The 16619-nt window shown below is 41.7% G+C and overlaps 1 protein-coding gene across 1 annotated transcript in view; it reads left to right on the plus strand.

Annotated features, from left to right (window-relative positions):
- RASEF (RAS and EF-hand domain containing) overlaps nt 1–16619 on the plus strand; it is an 88041-nt gene that overhangs the window by 29409 nt on the left and 42013 nt on the right. The window contains exons 2-4 of the mRNA XM_010840084.1: nt 4588–4734; nt 7693–7783; nt 12744–12839. Coding sequence (XP_010838386.1) covers nt 4588–4734; nt 7693–7783; nt 12744–12839 — 334 coding nt within the window. The remainder of the gene's footprint in view (nt 1–4587; nt 4735–7692; nt 7784–12743; nt 12840–16619) is intronic.

A 16619-nucleotide genomic window follows, 5' to 3' on the forward strand; every position in this document is an offset into this window, starting at 1 on the left:
TCTCCAGGCAAGAATACTGGACTGGGTTGCCGTGCCCTTCTCCAGGGGATCTTCCCAAGCCAGGAATCAAACCCAGGTGTCCTGCATTGCAAGCAGATTCTCCACCATCTGAGGCCCTACTACATTACCAATATATAAACATAGAACAAATATGTGCTATGTTAATATGTAATATTAAATATGTAAAACGTTAATCCTGTGGAAGTGTGTGACCTTTAAATTTTTTTACCCATTTTAATGATAACCAATTTTTTTCTCCTAAATTCAGACAATTTCCCTCTCAGCTTTAATGGAAATATTTACAATTTACAATGTCTATTTTCCAGGGATAATTTTACATTTTTAAGTTGTGACTTTTTCATCAGCAGTTTGCCTCTAGCACTGTCTTTCATACAAAGTCTTGTAATTTATCGAATAAGAAGATGAAAAGGCTCGGATTTTAGACATCTAAAACCAGTTGGTAATCCAGGGCGTGTTTTTCTCACTTCATTTGATCTCTTTCCTTAACATATAAATTAGGTAATTTTTAGTAAGTAACTCTCTCTGAACAAAAGAAAAAAACCTTTTTTCATCTTGGCTAATTAACACATACAGTGCAACCCTGAATTTTTACCCAGTATTTGTCCAGTACACCTGTAAACAGGTCTGCACGGCGTTTGTGAATCCAAGCCCAGTTGTCTTATATGAGACCCTGGATTTAGTGAATTCAAAATGTTCAGAGCCTTGTCACTACTGGGCACCCTTCTTAGCACCCAGAGGTACCACCCTGGGTCAGGGCCAGGAGAAAACAAGAGCTATGTATACACTGTCATGCGGTCTGCTTGTCTAACCTTTGACGTCAGGAGTGAGGACGCTGGGGACTCCTGTCCTCTTGGCAGCAGAACAAAAGACTGTCTTGGCACCAAGTAATGGTGCCCAGCCTGCTGAACTGAAGAATCCGTAGGTGTTTAGCTGCCTGTACAGGGTCTTACATAAAGAGACCACGTATCATCTTTTGTTCAGATAAAGTATTTTTTGTTTTTGTTCTGTTTTTTGCATCAGGTATGAAAATCTCCAACTGCACTTCATTCCAGTCTCTTGGCATAATCCCAGTGGTTCTCTAGTTTCACAGATACGGACTAGATGAAGCAAGCGGGCAAAAGGAGCAGGAGTTGGAAGTGTGCCCCCTGTGTACAGTAGTGCTTTCCCCAGATAGCTTTAGGTAAATAAGTATTGGTAAGGTTATCTCATCTTAGTCTTAGTCATGCCTTCATTCTTTAAAGGAGTCCCTTTGTAATATAGATGGTCCTTATAGTGGTAATACCTATCCTCCTCTAAAATAATTTTCAAAACATCTTGGTACATCAATATTTTTTATTGGAAGTGTGCCCTTCGGACCCTTGAACAGCACATTAGTGCTTACTCTAGGCCTAGAGATAGTTCTTCCCTGAGAGCTAGACTCTGGAGCCAGGTGGGGTGAATTGGAATCCTGGCTCTGAGACCAGGATGGTACTCACCTCCTTTCCTCTGTGGTGAATAGCATACCAGTGGTAACGTCTTCATAGTGTTGTCATGAACGTTAAGTGACTAGTACATGTAAATGCTGAGATCACCCCAGGACTGCATATACAAGGAGCTTAATAAATGTCTGCTTCACTATATAAATGCTTCAGAATAGTCTTTTATTCCTTTGGAAGAGAGTAGATGGTGGCAGTAAAGATTTACCTTCGTCATAGAAGTTTTATTGTTTAGTTAATATGAAGCTATTAAGGAAGGAAGGAAGAAGGTAATTTAATCTGGAAGATGATGATTAAAAAAACAAAATAGGAAAGTGTAATGCCAACTTTTTAAGTCCAAGTTGACTTTTACAAAGAACTTCCAAGTCTTAAGCTCTACAAAATACTAACTTCTTTCTCTCATGTTGGGAAGATTGATGTAGTCAGGCAGTGTCTTTCAGTGAGGTGATCCAAACACATTTCATCACATATTTGGCCATGCTAGAGATTTTCACTTCAGCTGCGAGGGTGAGGAAAGGAGGAGAGAGACAAAGGAGGAGACAGATAGTGGTGGGGATGGGGAGGAGAGAGGGCAGGGGTGTGAGAGTGCAAACAAAATAGATACAAGAAAGAGATAGTGAGAATGAATATCAGCTAGCTTCGAGCTAGCATCTTACAAAGGATTTTAGCAACCAAGCACAGAAGTGGCAAACACATCATTTCTGTTCCCATTCCATGGGCCACAACTAGTCACATGGCTCCCACCTACCTGCCTAAGGTGCTGAAGAATCAGTTCTCCCCTATAAAAAGAAGCAGGGTCATTGTTACCATCTTTCTAAATTCCATATATATGTATTAATATACTGTATTGGTGTTATTCTTTCTGACTTACTTCACTCTGTATAATAGGCTCCAGTTTCATCCACCTCATTAGAACTGAAATAGATTGCCAGTCCAGGTTCTATGCATGAGACAGGGTGCTCAGGGCTGGTGCACTGGGATGACCCTGAGGGATGGGATGGGGAGGGAGGTGGGAGGGGGGTTCAGGATGGGGAACACATGTACACCCATGGCTGATTCATGTCAATGTATGGCAAAAACCACTACAGTATTGTAAAGTAATTAGCTTCCAATTAAAATTAATTAATTAAAACAAAACAAACAAACAAAAAAAAGAAGCAGGGTAGATCTCAGCTAGTCCCTGATACAACAGTTAACCATGTAACATATTTCCTGCTAATGGCAGACATTCCTACAATTAACCTATTTGTACCCTTCACTGTAAACTATTCCTGACATTCTGTATAATACCAGGACCAGCAAAGGACCCAAGAGAATGTACATACATTATGCTTCTTTCTTATTTTAGAAATTTTCAGAAATTCAGGGAATCTTATGAGACATCTACTTCTGAACATTTTATTGCTGTGCAGTTATCCAAGAGATAAGGACTCTTGGTGACTATTTTTTTATTTTATTTTTAATTGGAGAATAATTACAATATTGTGATGGTTTCTACCATACATCAACATGAATCAGCCATAGGTATACATATGTCCCCTCCCTTTTGAACATCCTTCCCCATCCCACCCCTCTAGGTTGTCACAGAGCACCATCTTAATGGCCATCCTTCACAGGCAGGTTCCTATTAACAAGAAAGTTTTAATGCTTTGTATACCACTGGTAGTCAGTAAAGAAGTTAGTGATCCATTAAAGTACGGGACAATCTAAAAGTAGACTTTTTTTTTTTTGCTGCCCTTTAATATAAGGCTCACTACTGTGGGCAGTGTTTGTACTCAGCTCTGATAGGAATGAGTACCTCGTATCACCAAACAAGTTGACATATTCCTGCAGATTTATTAATAATACTTCACATGAGCCATTCTTTTGAATCATAATTGGCCTCTACACACATCAAGCAGTTTATTTTTAAGAGCAAACCCTGGGAGAGTTTATAGCTACATGGACACACCTCAGGGCCATGCTTAACTAAGCTTCGGGTTAATATATACCTGACACTTTGCAGTGTTTCATAGTTATTGGAACGAGTTTGAATCCCATTCTTCTGCCAAGTTTCAGATGTTTGACACCACTAGGAAGCAATATAATGTAATGGTTGGCCATGTGATCTGTAGTATCAAATTGAGTTTGAATCCCAACTCCACCATTCAATCAGTATATGACCTTGGAAACTTTCACTGTTTGCTATGGTTGCCTAGGTATTTCTGATAGCAAATATTTCTGACTGGGTGGCCTAAACAAGAGAGATTTATTTTCTCACAATTCTGAAGGCTAGAAGTTTAAGATCAAGGTATTGGAGGGTTGGAGGTGAGAGCCTCTCCCCTTGGCTTGTCACTGGCCATCTAACCATGTCTTCACATGGTCTTCCCTTGGTATTACTCAGCATGTGAGCTCCCATACTTGGGTCAAGGACACCACTAGCCTCACTGACTCAGTCCTTTGTCCCCTAGCAGGTCAGCTGCCCAGTCTTGCCAGTTTTTCTTTTGAAATGACCCCAAAATATTTGGCTTTTACAAACAATAACAGGTATGAGGATTGTCACATAATAATAAATGAAATAATTTTTAACTGACTATAAAATGATAGGTATATGTACTTTTATGATCATAAAGTCTGAAATACATCTTATAGGGGTTGGTAGAACATGTTATAAGTAATTAACTGGTTGCCTAATTTTTTTCTATAAATCTATGTGTGAAAGAAAGGAAATAGCCAGCAGTGACAAAAAATATCCTTCCCTATCAGACCTGCCCTGTGAAGAAGGCCTCCATCTTCTAATATTAAATCACCACTTTGTACACATTATACACCTTTTATAATCATATTGTACAACCTAAATATATACAATTTTTATTTGTCAATCATAATAAAGCTGGGAAAAAATGAAGTTGCTGTTCACTGTTAAAAAATAATAATAATATGTAGAATAATGTATTAGCATCTCTGACTTCTGTTTTCCCTCCATTCTGGTCATTTTGTTTTTACATTTTTCTTCCTTGGTTCTTATATATCTCTTTCCGAGACATATTCTGAAATTTGAATTTTTGTATTTGGTTTTATTTAATTTTTAATTTAATTTTTTTTTGGACAGAAAAGAGCAAGTCAGTACCTTGTATCAAAACATCAACCTTGTGGAGCCAAGACTCATTCAACCATATGAACATGTTATAAAGAACTTTATCCGTGAGATCAAACTTCAGAGCACAGAAATGGAAAACCTCGCCATTGCAGTGAAGAGGTATTAAAGTCTTTCCTCTCTCCATGGCAGAAGGGGTCCTTTAAGTGGCTCTCTGACTGAGTGGCACAAAGATGAAACATATTATGTTATGATATGGGGGGACTGCCCAAACCTGAGGAATCTGGAGCCTTCTGAACTAAGCCAGCATGAGGGAAGCTGAGTCTGGCAGTACTTTGTAGCATCAGCCAGCAGTCCATCAGCATGTCCCCATGATCCTATCGTATAAACCTTTCAAGGGCTGTGATCCATACAGAACTGTTCAAAGAGTTTCATTATCTTATATCCAGCCACTTGAAACCTACAGGAAACTTTTCATCCAGAGAGAGGCAGGCAGAGCCTGTCTCTCATTTGAAGCCTGACCTTGTCACTAACAGGAGAGTGACTCTGGGTGGGTTACTTACTCTCCCTGAGTCTCAGGTTCTGCATCTGCAAAGTGAGGCTATAAATTTTCACATCCTCAGGGTGTGGAGACTTCATGGGTGAGTCATGGGTGATGCCCTTGGCACTGGCCTTACCACATGGCGAGTGCTCAGCAGTGCTCCTTTCCCTCTCTCTAGCCCTCCTCACCAGCTTAAACTGAAAGTCTGAAAACCTCTAGCCCCTGACTCTCATCAGACAGTTTATGAAAGCCACAGCTGGCTCACACAGACTTTGTTAATGGTTTTAACAGCAATGCAGTGCCAAAGAAAAATTTATATTTGCAATATAATTTATATGTTACAGTCCAAACATCAGCGAAAACACACTCACTCCCTGTATATACATGTACCCACACAGATACATGGGACGCACATAGATATACACACATTCACACAGGTGGCCTGTAAGGATAGTCCTGTGTAAACCCATCAGGAAGAAAGAATGGCATTCTCTCCCCTCTGTTCTCCTTCCCAGCCAGGCTGCTCTCCGCTGTAGAGGGAGTGGAACTCCTGGGGCATCTCTCCCCTCTACTTCTGTGCGTGGGATCTGGTCTAAGCACAAGGCCTCTTAAAGGCCGCTTCTCTGAGCTGACAGAAACCTCACTGAGGTGTTTAGGTGACTCCTGTAAACATTCTCTTACCTTCTTGACTAAGGACCATCTGTCCTCATGTGTTTTGGGTTGGGGGAGGGCCTCAGTCTTTTCACTCCACCCTTGCATCTGAAGAAGGGATTCCCAGTGTCCTAGTAGGAGTCCTGGACTAAGGTTAAAGTGGGCATTCCCAACATGCTGGACACATTACTGGGAGTTGAGTCTTTCTGCCATGGGGTCGAAAAGAGTTGGACACAACTGAGCGACTAAACTGACTGACTGACCAAGTCTTATGGGGCAAACAGTGTGTCTTTATAGACTACCCTGATTTAACCCTCCAAAAAAAAAAAAAATGAAAGAAAAAAAGAGTTGTTCAGAAGTGAAGAAGGCAAAGAGGACACATTCAGGAGCAGTCCTGAGTGCCCAGATGTCTGGCACTGGGTGGCTGAGGAAAATGAACATATAAAGGGAGAAACAAATGTGTGGCTTAGCTACGTACAGTCCCAGAGCTGACCAATAAAACCTGAAAGTCTCTGTGGAGATACATGGTGCCTGCATTTGAAATAGCAAGTGTTTGTAAACAGACTAAAACTAGATGACAGTCCAGAGTTGGTTAACATAACCTCAGCGGGCTGTAAGGTGAGGAGGAAGTTAACGGGAGCAGAAAACAGTTATAAGTCACCCAGAATTTTACTTTGGGGTCTTCCCTCCACCCATCAATGCTTGTTTGGAACCTTATGTAGAAATTAAACTAACGAGTAAATTGTATGAGAGGGAGTAAATGAATTAGAAGCAGGTAGGATGGTGTGGTGGAGAAGGCAATGGCAAGCCACTCCAGTACTCTTGCCTAGAAAATCCCATGGGTGGAGGAGCCTGGTAAGCTGCAGTCCATGGGGTCGCTACGAGTCAGACGCGACTGAGCAACTTCACTTTCACTTTTCACTTTCATGCAACGGAGAAGGAAATGGCAACCCACTCCAGTGTTCTTGCCTGGAGAATCCCAGGGACGGCAGAGACGGGTGGGCTGCCGTCTATGGGGTCGCACAGAGTCAGACACGACTGAAGTGACTTAGCAGCAGCAGCAGCAGGATGGTGTGGTGGAAGCCATTAGACTGGAAGACGAAGGCCTTCTACTGAATCCTGTTTCTCCTTTTATCAACACCATATCATTGGGGCAAGTAAATTGACTCTAAGTCTCATGGTGGCTGCTTTCAAGTCACAATCTAGTTGAGTAGGCAAGACATATGCATGTGAAAATTTAGATAATTGGACACCGAGCTGAGATTGAACAAAAAAATTTTAGGGCTTAATCTGAAGCCTCAATTATTGTAAAGTGACAGATGTCTTCTTACTAGACAATTATTAAATAAAACTATCTGAACATCATCTCAAAGAAATTGTCCTGTTTCTAACTTTTGGCAATTCAGTATGCTCTGCCCCCATAGAAATATGATTTATTGATTATATTCATAAAAGAAACAGGAATTTTCTAAAGGGCAACAATATCTACATTGCAAAACTTTAGGAAACTGACTAGAAATAATTTTTGAGATCTTTTTTCCTGTTTAACTGTAGCATATAGCATTGTGTGTTTCATGTAATAAAATTTCAGAATTGTGTCTATCCATGGAGGGTTTTTTTTTTTTTAATCCAGTGTTGTACCTCAGCAGCAAAAAAACTTTTCAGAATTTACTGCAAGCTCTCAGTAATCTGGTATCTTTCTCTGTTCTTTGCTACAGTATAGTTTAATACCACTTAATCTATTCTGTTCCATTTATTTAATATCTAGTTTCAATGTCCCTTTACACCCAGCTGGTCAAATTGCCAATCTCACTTTATTATGTGGAAGGAATCTGTAAAATAGCTTGAAATAGCTGAGGTCAGAATTTTCTCTTCATGCTACAAGGCCAAGAGTATAATGAAAAGGTGTGTACCCTCTTGAATTTCAGAGCCCAGGACAAGGCAGCCATGCAGTTGAGTGAACTGGAAGAGGAAATGGATCAGAGGATTCAGGCTGCAGAACACAAGACACGGAAAGATGTGAGTTTGTGGGACTGGCCTGTTTATGCGATGAATCCTTGGACTACCTTTTGTGTACAGGGCACGGGGCATTCTCTGGGTTATGGCACATCCAGGTTGCCACAGGCACTCTCAACAAGGGCTTTGTTGGTGGTGGTTTTGAGGGGGATAGATTAGGGAAAAAGAGAGAGACAATAAGAAGTCAAATAAAGGGGCTAAGCTGCTTCAGACTTGGAGGTCAGGAGCCTCCTTGAAGAGGGGACAGGAGAGCTGAGGCCTAAAGGAGAAGGCTGAACCTGTCTTCATAGGGGAGGTTGGCTTCACCCTTAATACCACTGTCTCTCAGCCCATGGCCACTACTGCTTTAAATCTAGATTGCAAGGACTTCCCTGGGGTCCAGTGACTAAGGCTACAAGCTTCTAATACAGAGGGCCCAGGTTCGATCCCTGGTCAGGGAACTAGATCCCACATGCCGCAACTAAGATCCGGGGCAGTCAAATAAATAAATAATATAAATTAAATAAATCTAGATTACAATGAAGTTAAAACACTGTCACGGTGGGATATGCTTTTACTTACCAATACAGGAACTCTCATAGTTGGAAGTTAGGTGTTAACCTTTAGTGACTTTCATAGGAGAAATAATTGTCTTTCTTCCTTATAAAATATATTTGAGTGATTAATGTTTACTGCAAACAGAAAAGAGACATATTTCTTTGAGTAGCTAATGTTAGGTTGAACGTTCTCTTTTTTCTGTTCATTTTTCCCCATTAACTCTGAGAAGGAGAAAATTGAGTGAGAAGGGCCTGGGTATTGGCCTCTGATAGACCTGCAATAGAGGAGACCTGGGTTCGATTCCTAAGCTGGGAAGATCCCCTGGAGGAATGCATGGCAACCCACTCCAGTATTCTTGCCTGGAGAATCCCATGGACAGAGGAGCCTGGCAGGCTACAGTCCAGGGGTCACAAGAGTCAGACAGGACTTAGCAACTTAACTGCAGGCCTAAGTTTGCCTCCTGGCTCTGCCCCATCTCAGTTAAGTGGCACTGGAAAAATTACCTAGCCTCTGAGCCTTTGTTGTTTCAACTTTAGATAGGATAAGCCACCAACCTGCTTTAAGGAGGGTGGAGCCTGATGGTCTGTATGCATGCCTAGCCTAGTGCTGAGGTGTGGTAGGGGCACCATGGCTGTTACCATTCTCCTCTTTCCCATTGCTCTGTATACCTTATGATCTTTCAGATTCTTCACCTTGCTTTGCTTTACCACATATATGCCTTCAGGTCTCTTTGTTCTCCTATCTCTTAATAACACATTTAATAACTGTTTGGATATCATGTAAATGGCTCAGAGTCCATGATCCAGGGTTAATGTAATGGTTATCTCATTCTTTTGTTAGCCCTTTATTTTTCTAGTCTAAAAACAATAACATCCTAATTTTTCTGCCTTTCCCCTCTCCAGCCATTTAATCTGCATTCATTCATTCATCGCACATATCAAGCACATGTTTTGTTCTGCGATAAATCTCTGCCTCATCCAGCTAAGCATTTCCCAAATTGGTTGTTGGTAATGGATACCCAGGCTTCCCACGTGGCACAGTGGTAAAGAATCCTCCTGCCAGTGCAGGAGACAGAGCGATGCTGGTTTGATCCCTGGGTGGGAAAGCTCCCCTGGAGTAGGAAATGGCAACCTGCTCCAGTATTCCTGTCTGGAAAATTCTATGGACAGAGGAGCTTGGTCGGCTATAGTCCATAGGGTCGCAAACAGTCAGACATGACTAAGCACAGACTAGCACACAGTGGATACCTGACCACAGACCATCTGTTATAACTTCATGTTTTGTTCATTATAACATCTTCCTCTCTTTCCTTGGCTCTGGTACAGGGGTGGTGCATACGTGGCATCCACAGCAGTGTTGCTGTGTTCCACAGAAATGGCATACACAGCCAGTGAGTCACTGCACAGACACAGTCTCTGAAAACCTCAGCACACGCTGCCAACAGAGCTCCTTTGACCGTGGGATGACACCTGTTTGTTAGTCTGTCCCAGTCTCCTAGTCTGTCTGGAATAACACTTCTAGGCTGATTGAAGACTTTCCATAACTTACCTCTACTAAGCATGTCTCACCTGGCTCTCCACGGCTCATTGCTCTGCTTTCACTCCAGCTGTTTTCTTGGCCTTGATGACTCTTTTCCACTTTCCTAAATTTTGCAAAGCTCAGAGAAAGTCTTCCCTTCTCCCCAGTGCCCTGCCATAGTCCTCCAGCCACATTCACCTCCTCCTGACCTTGACTCCTCTTGCACAGGTAGTGTTTATCCCATTGTGTCAATTAGGGTTTTTTTAAAAAATATGCTTTAACAGCTTTATGGAGGTGTAATGGGCAGGCAATAAACTGTATATATTCAAGGAGTAGAATATGATGAGATTTATGTATATACTGAGGAACCACCATCACAGTCAAGGTAATGGTTACATTCACATACTGCTGGTTTCCATGCCCCTGTGTCATGCCTCCCTCTCGGCCCCTCCTTGTCAGAACCATTTGGTGTCTTCTCCAGTGAAGCATCTGTCAGAGTCTTTTGTTCATTTTTAAAACTCCGTTTGGTTGTCTTCTTTTTTCTTTTTTTATTTTCGCCATGCACAGGGCAAAATGTGTGGGTTCTTAAATCCCCAACCAGGGATCAAATCTGTGCCCCTCGCAGTGGAAGCATGAAGTGCCAACCACTGGGAACCAGGGAAGTCCCTGGTTGTTTTCTTATTATTGAGTTTTAGGAGTTGTTTATATATTCTTATCTGTAAATATTTCCTCCCAGACTGTGACTTATCTTTACATTCTCCTAACAGTGTCTCTAAAAATGTAGACATTTTTTGGGTTTTTTTTTCAGTCCAGTTTGTCAGCTTTTTCTTTCATGTATCCTGCTTTTGATATTTAAGAAATCTTTGCCTACCCCAAGGTTGCAATGATTTTTCTCCCATGTTTCTTCTATGAGTTTTATTGTTTTAGGTTTCACATTTAGGATCCATTTCGCAAGGTATGGATCAAAGTTCATATTTTTTTGCATGTGCATATCTAATTGTTTCAGCCCATTTGTTGAAAATACTATCTGTTCTCAGTTGAACTGCCTTTGCACTTTGTCCAAAATCATTTTTATCTGTGTTTGGTTTATTTCTGGGCTTTCCATTCTGTTCCATGGGGTCGCAAAGAATTGGACACGACTCGTCGACTGAACAGCAATGGCAACAATGCTGGTATTGCATTGTCTTGATGACTGTTCATAAATAAGTCTTGAAATCAAATAAAATTAATTCTTCAGGTTTGTTCTTTTTCAAAGTTTCTATTTTAGGTCTTCAATTTCCATAGAATCAGGTTGTTGTTTGTTGTTTAGTCACTAAGTTGTGTCCAACTCTTTGCGACCCCACGGACCATAGCCTTCCAGGCTCCTCTGTCAATGGAATTCTCCAAGCAAGAATACTGGAGCAGGTTGACATTTCCTTCTCTAAGACTCAGGTTGTCAGTTTCTTAAAAAAAAAAAAAAAAAAAAACTCTGCTGGGGTTCGGCTGGACTTCATTGCATCTATAGATCAATTGGAGGAGAATTGGCATCTTAATAACAATGAATGATCCACAAACTTGATATATTCTTTGTTTATTTAGGTCTTATTACACTCAGTTTTACATTATAAACTTAAAACTTTATTTGAATACAGAACACAGGATATAAAATTCCACAATATGTTAAGAGAAAAAGAAAATTAAGAGCTATTTAGGCTCATGAGAGCTACAGCCCCTGACCTCCAGGGGTGCCCTTTTGCCATTCTCTGCACCAGGAGCAATACATAAGAGAAGTACCAGCCTGTGAGCAGCACTTTGCATGGAAATTTGCAGTTGGTGTGATTTGTATTTAGATAAGGTATAGTAGTAGTGTTAGTCACTCAGCTGTATCCAGCTCTTTGTGACCCCCATGGACTGTAGCCCACCAGGCTCATCTATCCATGGGATTCTCCAGGCAAGAATACTGGAGTGGGTAGCCATGCCCTCCTCCAGAGGATCTTCCCAACCCAGGGATCAAACCCGGGTCTCCTGCATTGCATGTGGATTATTTACCATCTGAGCCACCAGGGAAGCCCAGGGAGACTCTTGGAAAAACAGTGAACACACCAGGTCTTCCTGAGTCCTGATAACATGATGGGACTCGGGCAAGTGATGGGGCCCTTGGCTGAGCCAGAGCTTTTCATTAAACATAGCAGTATTTAATTAGCTACTTAATCAATGTGCTACAGCCCTCTATCACAATCAAGTAGTGGCCTTAGAGGTGTCACCCCAGGTAATGTGTGTATATAGGTTGTAGGATTCCGCAGTTCCTTCACTCTTGTAGGTTTCCATTCTGGAAGTGCTGGGCATCTTAAGTTTGGTTACTTCCCTTATGCCTTCTCACCATCTCTGTGTAGATTTGGGATCAGCCTTCAGTTCAGTTCAGTTCAGTTGCTCAGTCATGTCTGACTCTTTGCGACCCCATGGACTGCAGCACACCAGGCCTCCCTGTCCATCACCAACTCCCTGAGTTTATTCAAACTCATGTCCATTGAGTCAGTGATGCCATCCAACCATCTCATCCTCTGTTGTCCCCTTCTCCTCCAGCCTTCAATCTTTCCCAGCATCAGGGTCTTTTCCAATGAGTCTGCTCTTTGCATCAGGTAGCCACCATATTGGCGTTTCAGCTTCAACATCAGTCCTTCCAATGAACATTCAGGACTGATTTCCTTTAGGATGGACTGGTTGGATCTCCTTGCTGTCCAAGGGACTCTCAAGAGTCTTCTCCAACACCACAGTTCAAAAGCATCAATTCTTTGGCGCTCAGCTTTCTTTATAGTCCAACTCTCTTGGTTAGACACAAAATGTTTCTCACCTCTAGTATTTTGAAGAGCCTATTTAAATCAACAAGTTGGTTTTGTTGTGTGTGTGTGTTTTTTTTTTTTTTTTCCAGGAAAAACGCAAAGCTGAGGAAGCCCTCAGTGACCTCAGGCGTCAGTATGAAACAGAAGTGGGAGACCTGCAGGTGACGATAAAGAAACTCAAGAAGGTAGATATAGGGCAGCTCGACTGAGGGATAACTTCATTATCTCCGTGTGTCTAAATTTTTAGCAACTAAAAACATAGGGAATCATATTGAAGCTGTGGATGGATCAGATATCAGAATCAAATTGGACTCCTTGGCAAGAATTTTTTTAAAGGCCTCAATTTCTTTTTCTGAGGGCAGCATATCTTTTGCATAGATCTAATGGATATTTCTGATCCCTTGAACAGTTGTCCATCAAACCTCAGTTTTCTTTCCATGTCTTTACCAAGTGCCCTCGAGTCCCACGTATCTGGTGGACTGTCTTCTCATGACAGCAGCAACAGTCTTTCCTGGTCATGTAGTCCTTCACCCAGCTTACTACAGGTTACATGTATTCACTGGATATTTATTAAATGAAATGAATATTTCTCTTCTCTGTAGCAAGTTCCAGATCTAGAGGACCCCTGATCAGAGCACAGGGTGGGAGAGAATCTGTTGAAGTGAAACCAAAGGTGTGATTGGTTTTGGCCTTTGTTCTATTTGTTTTCTAAAGATTAGGGTCCATTTTACTGTGTGGTTTGCTGGTAGGTGTTTAACAACAGGCTCTGGAGGAGTTCCCCTGTGGTCCAGTGGTTAGGACTCTGAGCTTCCCTTGCAGGGGTCGTGGGTTAAATCCCTGATGGGGGTAAGATCCCACATGCCACACCTGGCACAGCCTAAAAAAAAAAAGCAGGTTCTGGAAAGGGGAGGAAAGAAGGAGGATTTCTGATATTTGCCAATTTCCATAGTATAAATATTTCCACCATTACCAATTTCAAGCTGCCAAGTTGACATCACTGAATGCAGTTTGGGAAGAGATGCTTAAAATAAATAGGCTCTCACCTGCTGATATACATTGTCTCCAGCACAGTATTGGATTCACTTCCTGCATGTGGATTGTCTCTATAACTAATAGAAATATCTTAGCTAAAATGAAAATAGGTACTTAAAAAATAATTGTCCCTGCAAGTGGCACTGTGAATGTGGGCACATCACTTTGCTTCTCTGATCGGTCATACGATAACCTTTAATGCTCCTTTCAGTGCTCATACTGAATGAGATTAAGTGACAACTGTATTTTGTGGGTTATTGTAATTTAAACCTCTGACATATTAAGATTTCTCCCCAGCATTCTTCTTGGAAAAGTATTATCAATGTCAACCTTGTATGTGATTTCCAGAGGTCATTAGACCATAATACAATGCTTGTATTACAGAATTTGAATGGACCAATCCTTTGCTTTATGCTAGAGGCATAGATTCTCCTAGTCCCTGTCCTTACTTATTTCCATGTCATCCCAAATCATTATACTAAGATTATGTTTGCAAGAGGAGACACAGAGGGACTTCACTGGTGGTCCAGTGGTTAAGAATCTGTCTGCCATTGCAGGGGACACACGTTCAGTCCCTGGTCAGGGAACTAAGATCCCACATGCCATGGGGCAACTAAGCATGCAGGCTGCAGCTGCTGAGCCCAAGCACTCTGGAGCCTACCCACCACAACAAAGATACCACATGCACAGCTAAGACCTGACGCAGCCAAAAATAAATAAATAAATATTTTAATAAAAAAAGAGGAGACACAAGAATTTCTTGCCCTCATACAACATAATGATGAAGACCAAAAAGGCACTGAACAGTAAGAGTCAGGAGTGATGAGACCTGAGTCTTTATCGAGGCTGTGCCAATTCCTTCCTGTAACACCTGGGACAATTGGCTTCATGATTCTGATGGTTAGCTTCTCATCTGTAAAATGGGATTAATAATAAACTGTCCTGTCTAACCACAATAACTGACATTTTATTGACTGTGTAGCTTATTAACCCTCTTCTTCATTATTTAAGAAAATCGAATTCTCAAACTTTGTCTGAGGAAAGTATAAGTTTCCCACTTTTACAGCTGAGGACATTGAGTTCCAGGTTTAATAGCTTGTTCAAAGCCTAACCGCAACTGCCAGTGGAGAAGTAGCCCAGACGCCTGCATCTACCACCAGTGAGCAGGGCACTGGGCAGGGAGATGTGGGCTGTATAATCAGTGCTTAAAGTAAGGACTGGGCCTGAATGCCTGAGGGCAATCTGAGGAAGCTAATGTGAGGTAAGCAACCCGAACTGTGGGATCACCAGAGAGAGAAAAAAAAAAAAGAACTTTCCCGCAAAAGCTCTAATGTTCACCTGGCCCATTCACAAAAAAATGGATTGAACGAATACCAAAGGAGAGCTAGGTGGCTGCACACAAGCCCCTTCACCCCATCCTCCCAGAGGCAGGCATGTGACAGCCAGAGCCAGAAGGCAAGGGGCTGCTACAGTCTCGGCCCCAGAGATAGCATCTTCCACCAAACTGTGAGCATGCTTCCAGTTGCTAACCATATCTTCATGGGATCCTGGATGGTTGACATCTGCCAGGAGGGTTGCAGCCTGAGATCAGCTCCCCAGAGGAGACACATGGCACAGCTGAGATGGTGCTATCATAAAGCACCCTGAGTGGCTGGGACCAGGGAGGTGATTAAGATGCATGGTCCCCCAGGACAGTGTGCTCGCCAAGCACCTGGTCACCTGAATTGCTCAGAGCTGGGAAGGGTGCAAAATGCACACCAATCCATGTCTATGCCCTTGCAGAGTACCCTGGAGCCTAAGCAGTGTAGACCCGGGAAGCACATGCTGCCTTGAGCTGTGGCAGACCCAGGCAGAACACTCTCTGACATAAATCACAGCAGGGTCCTCTAGTCCATACACTGCAAGCACTCCCCACACACACACCAGCAATATTTGTTTGCAGTGTCCCTCCCTCCCCACAACACAACTGAACAAGTGAGCCTAAATAAGTGACCCCTTTTACCCCCTTGTGTCAGGGCAGAAATTGGACACTGAAGAGACTTGCAAACAGAGGAAGGCAAAATAAACAAACAAGAGGGAACTGCTCCAGAAGTGACAGGTGCAACAGATTAAACCCTGTAGTTAACATTGACTATGCATTGGAGGGGGCCTATAGACCTTGAGAACAAATAAAGGCTGGAACAAGGAATTATCTTAAACTGAACTGACCCCACACTGCCCATAATAGATTAAGGAAACAATTCCATTCACCATTGCAATGAAAAGAATAAAATACTTAGGAATATATCTACCTAAAGAAACAAAAGACCTATATATATAAAACTGTAAAACACTGGTGAAATCAAAGAGGACACAAATAGATGGAGAACATACCATGTTCATGGATTGGAAGAATCAATATAGTGAAAATGAGTATATTACCCAAAGCAATCTATATATTCAATGCAATCCCTATCAAGCTACCAATGGTATTTTTCACAGAACTAGAACAAATAATTTCACAATTTGTATTTAAACACAAAAAACCTTGAATAGCAAAAGCAATCTTAAAAAGAAGAATGGCACTGGAGGAATCAACCTGCCTGACTTCAAAGTTACTACAAAGCTACAGTCATCAAGATAGTATGGTACTGGCACAAAGACAGAAATACAGATCAATGGAACAAAATAGAAAGCCCAGAGATAAATCCACAAACCTATGGACACCTTTGTTTTTGACAAAAGAGGCAAGAATATACAATGGAGAAAAGACAATCTCTTTAACAAGTGGTGCTGGGAAAACTGGTTAACCACTTGTAAAAGAGTGAAACTAGAACACTTCCTAATACCATACACAAAAATAAACTAAAAATGGATTAAAGATCTAAATGTAAGACCAGAAACTATAAAACTCCTAGAGGAAAACAGGCAGAACACTCTCTGACATAAATCAC

This window comes from Bison bison, unplaced genomic scaffold (genome assembly GCF_000754665.1).
Source record: "Bison bison bison isolate TAMUID 2011002044 unplaced genomic scaffold, Bison_UMD1.0 scf7180017864141, whole genome shotgun sequence".
NCBI lineage: Eukaryota > Metazoa > Chordata > Mammalia > Artiodactyla > Bovidae > Bison > Bison bison.